Source organism: Fulmarus glacialis, unplaced genomic scaffold, assembly GCF_000690835.1.
Source record: "Fulmarus glacialis isolate BGI_N327 unplaced genomic scaffold, ASM69083v1 scaffold33710, whole genome shotgun sequence".
NCBI classification, from domain to species: Eukaryota; Metazoa; Chordata; class Aves; order Procellariiformes; family Procellariidae; genus Fulmarus; species Fulmarus glacialis.
The window spans coordinates 35708-48294 of NW_009187671.1; the positions used below are offsets into that span (position 1 = coordinate 35708).

At 35.5% G+C, this 12587-nt stretch overlaps 1 protein-coding gene across 2 annotated transcripts; it reads right to left on the bottom strand.

Moving 5' to 3' along the window:
* Positions 1-3543: 3543 nt before the first annotated feature.
* Positions 3544-12031, bottom strand: PTPLA (protein tyrosine phosphatase-like (proline instead of catalytic arginine), member A). 2 transcript variants are annotated; one of them, XM_009575962.1, is made up of 6 exons: positions 11920-12031; positions 10665-10683; positions 10495-10577; positions 7682-7803; positions 5220-5398; positions 3544-3748 (listed from the first exon to the last, which is right to left on the bottom strand). In XM_009575962.1, exons 1-6 carry the CDS (start codon positions 12013-12015, stop codon positions 3666-3668), a joined length of 582 nt encoding a protein of 193 aa, XP_009574257.1. In that variant the 5' UTR covers positions 12016-12031; the 3' UTR covers positions 3544-3665. The 2 variants fall into 2 exon arrangements, with proteins under 2 accessions (XP_009574257.1, XP_009574250.1); XM_009575955.1 differs by having other exon boundaries at positions 3547-3748; positions 10495-10583.
* Positions 12032-12587: the final 556 nt, after the last annotated feature.

Here is a 12587-nt window from a genome sequence, read left to right on the forward strand (position 1 = left end):
GGTATGAGAGCACGTTGAGTTTCCTCTCTTCTCACATCCTGCGTAGTGACAGGTGAGAGGAATGGCGTCTGTCAACTACCGTTCACAATGGCCTCAGTGACCCTCTTGGCAGATAATGTGGAAGATGCAAATTCTCAGTGTCACATTCCTTTGTACTGCCCATGCCCTGCGGCCAGGATCTGGCCTCTAGACATTCCGGGAAGAGCTGTGAAACAAGGTGATTCACTCAGTCTGTCCCGGAACAGCCTTTCCCAGTGGGAACAGCGTGTGAGTGTTGGGGGGGGGACCTCAAGAAATCCAACTGCTTTCAGCTGGAGTTTATAAAAAGGACAGTGTCTTTATTTTACTACCAATAGTAGGAAATGTCACCTGATGAATAGGAATCTCCTTTCAAATGCCTATTCCTATGTATCGTCATTAAAAAAGCTTCATAAGGTCATACTCTATATTAATCCATTCCAGAAGGCATATATAGCACAAGTAGGAAAACACATTTATACGAACAATTTGTTAAAGACTATATCAAAACATTAAAGATGCTGATGTTTGAATACATTCCTAATCTTTCATAAACTGGAGGATTTCAGTGCTTTAGAAAACTAGGAATATTGCAGAGAGGAAGACAAAAAAGATAGGTGTCAAAAAGAAGTTGGAAAGAGAGCACCATGTGAAAATCATACTTAACTTTTTATGTCCATTTAACAAGCTAATTAAATGTTTCACAATGTTATATTGAAGTCTAAGTAAGCTACCGAGGATAAAATCCTGGCCCATCTGAAGTCAATGGTAAGAGGATTCTACCTGCAATTCTCACTATCTTTGAGAAGATACTAAAACAAAAGGTATACATTGAGGCTTCAGTGAAAGGCTTCAACCAAAAAAGAAGAGGAAGAAAAGAACAGGTTCCTTGTTGTTTTTAAAGTACATGCCATGTAAACTCATCTACATGGCAATCTCTCTGGTCTATCAAACATTGAATGCAATACTGTAAGTAATTTTTAGCTTTATTTTTATTCATTTATCATTTAGCAAGACTTCTGTACCTGTAAATCACCTTTAAAATTGTATCATTACCTTGTACACTGTTGCTTTATGAAAGTGCAAATCCAAAATTTTAGCAAACAGTGCTGTATTTTTTTCATGTCACAGGTACAAAAGGATATAAAAATAGCTCCTTGATTGACATATGATAATACCCTTAAGCCACAATGAAAACAAATATAATACAGTATTATAGCACAGGTATTCCTTTTATTACAGGAATAGTATCTGTGCGATACACTCATCCGATCAAGAATTTCAAAATCACATCCTTAAAGTATGCAATGCATTTTCAATGAATCAATAGCTATGGTCTTCACTGAGCTGCCCTGACAGTAAAAAAAGAGACACAGAACTTAATCTAATCTCAGTCACTAATATTTCATCATACTCTTCTGCTTGCTAACTGAGAAATATTTCTAAAAACTGCCATGATGTTCCTCATGGATCAAAAATCAAGTGAAGTTTATAAAACAGTACTCCAAGTAAACTTTGGACAAATACAACTGCTAGTCTGAACATGTGTAACACAACTATTTTGTGATTCAGTGTTGTAAATGTAGTTTATATTTTAAACTTTTAATAATTTTAGCTGCATATAAAACAGAGAAGTAATAAGTTAAATTATAGCACCTTGTGTGAAATTTGTTCTAAAAAATACAAAGATTACACCTTTTAAAATTGTAAGAAATACAGCTATTCTATCTCAAGTCCACTATGCACCTGTCATTTAAAAGGAAATTTTAATTTACATGTAATGAAGACATGAATAAATATCACAAATTTAAGGCACAAAGTGACAGTTAGGGATGTAGTAAATCCTTGCTTTTTCATCAAATTACCTGAAACACCAGAAAAAGGTATATCTACAATTTTCAAAAAAGCTGTATTATCATAGAATCATTGAAGCTAAAAATGGAAACTGCCTATTCAAGTATATAGTTCAAACTCTTGCCAAAGGAAGATTGTTTTCCACTATTGCATTGCAACCAACTTAAAACCTTCCAAGAACTTGTATGCATTGACAAGCGCTACTGTGTCATTCCGTAACTTAACTGATCTCATTGGTAGGATCTTTCTCCTGATACTCATTGCATATTTACCTTGTTTCAAATTTATATGATCACACTTTCATACTTAGAAAGCCTCTTCCTTTACATATATTTGTCACATAACAAAAAATTATACATACTTAACGACTCAATCTTTCCGACTTCTTTCTCACTTCAACTAATTTTGTTACTGTTCTCTGACTTTTCAGAAGATTGAATCAATTCCTCACCCGAGGTACCCAAAATATAAGACCGTACTCCAGAAATTACCTCAGCAATCACAAGGAGTATTCTGATGCCTGATGCAGCTCTTCTGCATATATACTCTTCTTTTGATATTAGTGATGCCAGAAGCAACTTTGTTGCCTACATTATGAAGGCTTCTCACTACATCATTACATTTCAATCTTCTCTCTCTCTCTCACTAAGTATCCAAGTTTCCTCAAATGCATTACTTTTTCTCTGCATTTTTTAGGCTGCATCTAATTCTTGTCTACATTTAATCCATCTGTTCGACCTCCCCTACTCAGGTATCATATAGTGCAATATCATCTGTAACTTTTATTAATATACTGTAGATCCCTCTTGCAGATTATTGAAGACATTAAATAGAATTAGGTCAACACAGTATAAACAATTAATGAGGAGGGAGCAATTAAAATTGCAGAATAGGATGATTCAAAGCACAATTTATATTTTAAGACGCTATTTCAAATATATTTTATCCCACTTAGCTATTTATAAGAAGTTAAATATCCCACTATAGCTACAGTTTCTAAATGCAATACCATAATTTTTCTGCATACATAATTAAACGTAGAATAGGAAACATGCTGACAACCAGTCTTCCTCTGCAAATGAGTCCCATTCCAGCCACTGATAAGAGAAAGGTAGGCACATCAAGTCTACTCCTCAGCACAAACTTTTAACCAGTTAATATTTTATCTATTATTCTACGTAGCTTTAAAATTACAAATGAAAATACAGAGAGATTTAAATTTGCACTGACAATCAAGAATTCAGCTCCTTTCAAAAGTCCTTCTGGAATTCTACAGTGTGATCCTGTAATTCAAAGAATGTTGAACAACATGCTAACAGTACTTGTAACTGGAAAGATATTAATATAAAGCTTAAATAACATTTAAGCCTCCTAGTCTATGAAAAACACCATTACCTAATTTATGCTCTGTTTTCCAGAAGACTCACTTTCAGTACAACTTATCAACTCTTCTTCTGTTCTTGATGATGACTACAGGTCATAACAGAACTTTCAGAATAGAAAGCACAGTAGCCAACTATTCCAATTCTTAAAGCTATTTGTCAGCCTATTGAAAATAAGAAAATAATTTGTCTGAAGAAATGAACAATTAAAAATCAAAGTGAAAGTAAGGATGAAAAGGTAAGTCTGAAGATAATACATTAATTGCAAAAATAATACAGTCCATGCTATTTTATGCACAGTTGTTTATTCTTGTTCCATGTTTTAAAACTTGGACTCAGAAAAATCACAGGAAGTTTTGTGGTTTTACCCTCTTTTTTTCCGTTAAAAGCACCATAGCTACACGGCTTGATTCAATCGTCCTTTTCCACAATCACTTCTCCATGAAGCACCCTTCTTCTCTGCCGCAGCATGTGGAAGTAGAGTTGTGGAAATACTTGATCAAAGCATAGAAGAAAGCAAATTAGATGAAAAAATTCAACAGATCACATAACGGAAAAATACAATTTTGCAGAATGATGAACTGAGGAAAAATTATGGCACACAGTGCTGCAGTTGGTTAAGGTAAATAATAGCAAGTCACAAGCATTGCAGTGAATTACAAAACAATAATTACTCAAAAGTCAGACGAGGCCCCCTGAATGTATACCCTGTGTTCAGGGAACTTCCCTCCAACACTTTCTTTGTATAAACAGGACTTAACCACTTTCCAGCAGTGCCTGAAGTCTTCAAATTTGTGCTAAGGTAAGCATGTTTGAACTACGACTTTGAGGAAGATAAAAATTTACTCTACTTGTTCAAGTCTGAAATGAGGAGCTCCCTCTCTCCTGGCCCTCTGAGATCTATTATATTACTGTCCTGCTGATACATTTGATCCTTACATTTAATGGATAGAAAATCAGATTTATTCCTGAAGCATTAAGTTATATAAACAATTGTAAAACTGTTAGTAAGTTATGATAGCTTAGGATGTTTTGTACTCATGTAAGCATCTCTTGTTGGCCTTCATGATTTCTTGTGACAAAAAATTTCACCGTGTGTGTGCATACTGTGAAACTCCATGTTTAAGGTCAACTTCTTAAAGGAATACCTTTTATGGATGCAGATCACAGACCCTTTTAACTTCAATTTTCTTGCCTCTCAATGCCTCTCCCTAATCTCTTGCCTTGTTTCTAGCCTCATTGTCCAGACTATCTAAAATGTTCTACTTGCCTAGTTTGGTCTAGCCCCATTCATGGTGCTATATCTGAATCAGGTTGCTTTTTCCTTGTCTGCTTACGTACCAGTGGAAATAACACTGGAAGTGCAAGACAGTCTCTCATCTTAGCTCTGGTTAGCCAATTGATCTGTGGCTTCTGGTATCCAGAAGTACACGGACAATCTGATTAAACCAGGGACTGAAGTATGTTGAGAGGTTTGGGGGATGGATTTCTGTGAAAATGAAATTGCAGAATATTGCTTCAAGTTTTTCCTGAGCATGCTCAAATGGTGATTTTCAGAGATGACACGTAAACGGATATTAATAGCAATAAAAACAAGGCAAATCTCTGGCACAACTTGCAGGACAATTTTTAAGCCATTGCTTCAAAGTGGCAGAGGCACTAGAAATTCTGTGACATAGCTACAGACATTTCTGTGTGTAAGCAAAAAGGTTTTTTACTTTGTCCAAGTCTTAGAAATGTTTTTAGCATTTTCACTGAAATTTTTGAGACGGCTTATGTTCTGAGGCAGATAACAGGATGGAAAATTTCAGTCTAACCAATTAAAGTACAGCAAAGCTTGGAACAACAGAAAGCAGGCTTTTATAGTAGAAAGTGTACAACGAGTTTAACTGCAAGCAGTGTTTCCAGCATTGTTGATGATTGATTATTATGCTGTTAGCGTTACTACAGTTAAGTAATACTTACATGGCACATAGGAGAACATGACAATAATAAGGAAATAATAGTAGTCAAAGGAGACATTATATTTGTTGGGAAGTCTCAGTGAAAACATTCCTGTTTTCTTCACATAGGGTAAAGCAGCATATATGGTTAGCAGTTCACCTGCAACTCCAGCAGGATACAAAATGATAAAAAAGTTGTATCTGCATTAAAAAAAAAAACCCTTGTGAGAAACACCCCATGAATTTAAAATTTCCTCTTGCTATTATTAGTGGCACAGCAATGTATTACAGTAGTTTCTGCACCAAAATCAAGGACCACATCCTGACTTGGCACAGAATACCAGTTTCAGTTACTTTGGACAGCATTGCTTAGGTTTACAGAGAATGCATTCTTCAGTCCTTTTATTTAAAAACAGTGAAGTATCAGAACGTTTGTATGTCTTTCTAACACTAAAAGGTAAAAAAATCCGCAAATTTGTAGTCTCCAATAATGTCTTTTTTTTAAATTTACTGATCTTGCTCCTGTGGTCACCGACAGGATTCAGACCAGGACTGGATCCCAAATTCAGATGTTCCTACATATCTTTGTCACAGTGCACGCACACTGGGTCAACTCTATGTATTATAATTTCTTTGAAGATAATGAAAACGTTGAGAAACATCAGAAGCCTGTTTTACCCACTGCCACATGGGAAATCCAAATAACACTACATTTACCACTAATGGAAATGGAAATAAAAGAAAATGAAAGTGCCAGAAACTTATCAGATCCATTTTAAAATGGGAAGATGATGTTCAAATAAAAGTGAAGGCATTCCGTTTAAAGAAAATGTCATTTGAATGCCATAGGCCACACAGGTGGTGACAAAATGAAAAACGTAATTAGTCGGGTTTGTGCTGTCCTTATGTGTAGTGCACCATGGAGATACAGTTTCTCCTAAGGAACAGCTATCGAGTTCATTCAGTGAACAGCAATGCGAGCTGTCGCACAGAGAGAAGGGTACAGTGGGCACTCCATGACCAAAAGTGATGAGATCCAAAACAGCAGCAACCAAACATGAAACCCTCCTAGGAGAGAATGGGCTTAGAGGACTCACAGGTCAGAGAACAGATTAGGGGAGGTATAAGAAGGAACTGATGCCATGACCTACACACAGCTTGTCTATATGCAGTGAAAAAAACCAAAGTAAAAATTCTGAACTAAACTTTAGAGCGTACCTATTCCACTAACACTGGACAGGCAAATCTTTTACAATTATAAGCTAAAGATCAGAAATTTCCAGCTCCCTTGGAGTACTGAATTTATGCCCAGTTGTGCTGTTTGATTATCCATAAATCTTGATGGGATATTTTGGACTCTAAGAAAAGATAATACATTTTCAAATGTTTTGTTTATAGTATATTTCACCATATATCTCTGCTGTGAGAATGTCAGTTTTCCCTATTGTCTATTATAAGGAAACAAAAATTCTGTCATTCAAGATACACTGACTGGATGGCAAAAAGTGTACCTGTCAATGTGGTACTTTCTGAATGCATTTCTCTTTCTGAAGCCTACATAAAAAATTATTAATGAAACTAGACCTGGTTATTTTTTAAGTTTGCTATTTAGAGCTTAATCATAACCAATCCTACCACTTTAGGTATTAGCAAAAAGATAATGTATTATAACAACGGACATAAATATCAGACATATCAAAGAAGTGCATTAGAAGCATCAGAACTGCATTATCTATAAAACAAAAATAAAGGAAAATAAACAAACACACTCTTTTAAATAAGAGTCACCTGCGCTAAATGTAGGTAAGATATTTTCCTTCTAACAGTGTAAGTCTGTCTGTCTTACATGTATTTTTCAAATAATGACTACAGAGAATACTACTCTTCCAGTTAAGTCTCCTGATAAACATGCAGTCTCTGTAATACATCTGATTTAATGGCCCACCTTAAGTATGCTTCAAAATCAAAGCAGTTTTGATAAGGAACACACTTTTTATGTGGGCTAAACTAAGCAATATTTAGCTTCGCTACATGAATATAACCTTACAAAAGTTCTGATAAAGCAGAACTTCTCATAAAGTACTAATATGCATAAGATTGAGTGACAACAACTCCCACATTTTCAAAGACCTGAAATCCACAGGTGCTTAATTTTGGGCATTGTATTCAAAAGCATCTTAAGGAGTCATACTGTAAGTTAAAAGATGACTCCAAAGATAAAGAAAAAAAATTAAAGTAAATTAAAGCAGAGTTCAAACTGTGAGACACAGAAAGCAAAGAACAAATCACACCCCAAAATGTCAGCTAAAATATTTTTAACATTTTAAACCAAGTAACAACGATCCCAAGTACAGAAAGCAACTGACTTGCACTCTGCTGACACATAACCAAAGCTCAAACATCTGCTTTCCTGTGTGTTAGCTCAGCATGCGTGAAACTAACATGCACAGAACCATGAGAAACTGAAGTGCAAGACATCCCCACCTGGCCCATTTAATGAAGTATGGCAAATGGTTGAGCAGATTGAATGTGTAGAAGGAGTATCGAGTAATCTCTGTCACAGTCCATACGACCAGAAAAAGAATAACGCTCTCCTCATTCTGGATCTGCAGAAGTATAAAGAACCAACACTTTCTTCATCCTTAAGCTTCTTTTCTGTGCAAACTGCAACAGACTTCTGTTTAAGATATACGGAACAAAACTAACATCTTGTAAAGAAAGAAAATTTTGGCATAAAAGTGATATGCTGAAACCATTACCATGTACAGTTCTTTATCATATGTATTTACTAACATACAGACATTTTGCAAACTGAGCAATCTTTATCCATTATGCAAATACCAAAATATAAAACCCTATAATTGAGCTTATTCCTCCTCTTTATTCTCTATTTGCATTTTCACTATGCTATCTAACTGTCTCTCTCTTTTTATTTGTGGTTGATTTATTTGTTTATTTTCTTACTCCTCAAAACAGCAAGAAGAAAACAACACAGAAGATATGTTCCTTTCATACTCAGTTTTTACCCGTTCTGCATTTCTCTACTCTGTCTTCTAGACTTTCTCTTACTTTTTATCTTGCTTCTTCCTCACCATATAATGCATGTCTCCACGAAACTTTAGACAAAAGGAATTGCTTAGTATAATCTACTAACTGGAACTTAGTCACAGAAGAACAGATTTGGCAGACTTCAGGGAGCTGTAAGATATTTAAGGAGCTGAAACACAGATGATCACTAAATGAAGAGTAGTTGGTAGATCAGGAGCTTTGGGTAAACTCACTCAACAATCCTGTTTAAGATTTGAGTTCTGAGTCATTAAACTGCCTCATCGGTAGGTAGCACACCTATCTGCTGTTTCAAAACATCGGTTCTTTTTCACTCTGAGTGAACAAATAAACAGAAGTCCCCACATACAGAGAAGGCACATGGGGATCTATTACAAACACTACCTTCTGAGAAGAAGAATTACACGCAAGTAATTTTCTTTTCTTTAAAAGGGGAGGAATTTTGTAATACACTTCCATGCCTGAAGGCTGAAAAGCTCCAGGGATGTCTGTGAAATAGAATAAAGTAACACAAGTTTTGTTAAAATTACAAAAAAGGGAAATGATTTTTTTTAATAAAATGCAACACGGTGACAAAGCTTAATACATCTCAAAGATGCTGAAAATGCACAACTCTGCCAAAAGTCAAGAAAAATTACAAGTGCTCATCATTTCATAAAATATTGCCCTCAATGTGTCAGTCAAAGAAGGTGCACTTTTAGTGAAAGGATCTCACCAACATCACAAAAGGAGATGTAAAAATATCGCCAAACTCACAAACAAATAGCAACAACTGAAGTGCAAAGACATCCAAACAAATAAGCAAAGGGAAAGACAGAATTAGGCTGTTCTTAGCCTCATGCGATTAGAGACAAACATTGATAACCCAAACTTGGATTCATGTCACAGTGCTAAATCCAAGCAGAAGAGCTTTAAATAAGTATGCAGAGAATTCCTATCTGTTGCCTTGCAAATCTCCAGTCAAGTAGAGAGACCTGGGTCTGGCTATTATCACTAACATGCCTCTCACCACCTAAAGTGACCTGAACATTCATGCCTGCTAAACAGTAATAACGTGAAATACAATCAGACATACATTCAGATGTATTTTTTCTTGGACACAGCTTGACCTACTGTACTGAAGATGGAGGAAACAAAAGAAATTACTGGATATGCTAAAGATTTAATCCACTGCAATTAATAACAAAATGGCAAAATGCAGTGCTTTATTCCAGCATTCGTGTAAACATTCAATATGAAAATCTCGTTAATCTTTGAGACATTTTCCCTTTAGGGAAAAATTAAAACACTTAGCTTACCCCCCCTCCCCCCCCCCAAAAAAAAAAAAGCTATGAAAACCCTATTCCATGTTAAGAAAAGCAACAGCAAAGGAAAAGATGAAGTGTAGAAAACAAGCCCTCTGTGAACTGAAACAGAGTGATTTGACAACTGAGGCAGGTGCTATGGTATCCCATCAGCAGAAAAGCATATGCCATCTGCTGGTGAGACAGTTTAATGGCTCAGCTTTTTAAGTTTAAAGAAATTCAGGAGCACAGACTCAAAATCTATCCTTTAATTCTTACATACCCTTCACAGAAAGCAGACCTCAGAAACTGAACTGAATGTCCTATCTACTAGCTGTAAGCAGTCTGCTTGTTTCATTCTGCTAACGAATCACTAGATTTACAATAACCACCTACAGCCAGGCAAATAAACCATCGTCATTTATACAGGACCTTAAGCATCACTGTGGCATGCTGGATGACTTGATATATTTTTAATGAAAACAATGCAGTATGCATGCCATCAAACGTTAATATTACCACAACATTAAAATCTTGAAAAGATTGCAAAATCACAACCATGTTTATCCAGGTAAATTCAATTTAAGACATATTTTCATTTAGATTAATTCAGTAAGTGCTAATTTAAGTCTTTGAAAGGGAACCAGTAACACTGTGGTAGATTTGCTGGTAAATAATAGCAGTAGTCATTGATCTCACTTAGGCAGACCACAGCCGGCACGACACCGAAGAGAGTGCTGATTCACAGCTAAGACCCAGACCCAGTCTCCTGGGTAGAAGCACATAAATTCCATCCTGTAACTCCAACTTCCAAAATCGCACTCAAGTATGTAAGTATTCTCTATGGGAATGTCATTGATTTTTAAATTGGTCTTCCTGGTGAAATGAGAACTGTATTAATAGCTTCTCCTTAAAAACAATCAAAACACGATTTGCTCACGCCCATACCTGTTTTATACTATGTGCAATGAACCACACCATGAAGATTCTTGAACTCACTTGGACCCCAGTCACAAGCACAGATGTGCGAACTATTCCTTAAAAAGAGAAACATGTTATCTCTGTTCCACAATTCATGTTTTAATTAGTTACAGGAGAAACTAAAACAAAGAACTCACCAACTGCACAGTGGACTACCTGTAAATAAAAATAAGTTAGAGGTTACTGATGTACAGTATGTTACTATCTACACTATAAACATGGCCTTTTGATATTAATCTAAACCTAGGCTTAATTCTGAAGGAGAACTGTTTTTTTGTCTCCAACTAACAGTCTTTAAAAGAAATAAACGTTAGAGCCCTGGCAACTAATGCTGTGATGGGCTCAGTACCTGATCTGTGCAAATACATGAAAGAGATTTCTCTTCCTAATTAATTGTATATATTACATATTCAGATACTTACAAAGCATTTATTTTTTCAACTAGTAAGCTTCCGTTCCATTATGTTATTCAAAGAAGAATTTTACAGGATAGTGTGGAGGGAGTCATATAAGGGATTCTAAATGCATAGCAATTTTAAAATGTTCTGTATTCATTACGGATTGATAACATTATTATAATTTTGTCAATGATAGCTACGAAGCTTCAGATTTATTGTATTTTCTGGTCCTTAATGTTTAGCAAATAGAGTGCTTTTCATTATTTTGACAGATTTGAGTAGAATTACTTCTTGTGAAAGTTTAATAGCATAAAAGCCTAGATACAGCTGACCACATGATTTTAATAGTTGCTTGAACTACAGATGTTGTAGGCAGATCGAGAAAAGAAGTTAAAATGTAGATAGGCACTCTCTGTTGTGCCTAGGAAAGAACTGTAAGTGCTCAACACACCCAACACTTTCATTCCATATATGTATCATAAACTGAGACCACTAGTGCATAGTTGGCAGAAGTCATATTATTTAAAGAATACTTTGCACAACTTGCACAGACCCTGTTGTAACGGATTATGTGGGGCATGTGAATCCAGTCTGGGAATAAGCAGGAGGAAAGGCACAGAAGGATAATGAGTCCAGTATAAGGAATAAGAGGGAAGCTATCATCTCTGGAGATGAAGACGAGAGATCTACTAAGCTAGAGGGTTGATCTGCTAGCTGGAATGCCTTCAGAGATTTTGCCTTTTGAGTTAAAGACTCTCAAATAAAGCAGTTCCCAAGCAGTATTTGATTTAAAGAAATATTAGAATGAAGTTTGAAAAAATGTGTCCATTTGTTTCAACTAATCACCTGGCCCCCCAAAAAACCTTCATTAAATAATAAAAGTTAAAAGGACTTTAAGTACTAATATAATATTTTGATATTAAATTCAGGTTAATAATGTGTTTTGCCTATGATATGCAGCATCCAGTAAAGCAAACTAATGTTTAAAATTTACCTCAAGCAAAGCAAATGTCTGGAAAAATTTAAGCGTCTTTTGAACGCTTCTGAATAAGCCTCTATGTGTTCCTTTCTGTATATAAAACCGCACCATGGCAATACCTAATACCAGCCACCTACAAAAGAAAGAGAATGGATACATTTCAAATTAGAATTCTAAAAATATCCATCCACCATAAATAATTTAGTAGAATATTTTCTTCACAGAATATCTTTGCTTCTTCACTTGTCGGTGTTCTTAGGAGATTATTAAAAATATCTTTAGACATAAATGTTATGTAAACATTACACTCTTTTATCTCTTTACTTGGAAAAGGATAAAGAATGACTTGTTTACCTTCAGAGATTTGACTTGAATTGAGGGGACCCCCCAAAACCACGGGTCCATCAGACTTTTCACTAGCAGTGACTACATATTTTTACTATGAAATCGTCATGCACCTTTACTGTGAACTACTGTTATTTGAAAACACGCGATGAACTCGGCACTGAAGCCACTGTTTTGGGTCGTGGATTTTTATAAGTAAAGGACTGGAACCTACGGATATCATTTTTACATTTTTCATGGCCCCTCAACTCATAATTTTCAGAACTGACTAGTGATCTGAATGCTTCTGTTTGTGATTGTCCAGCTGAAGTTACCATTATGATTCAGTTTTCGAAAGT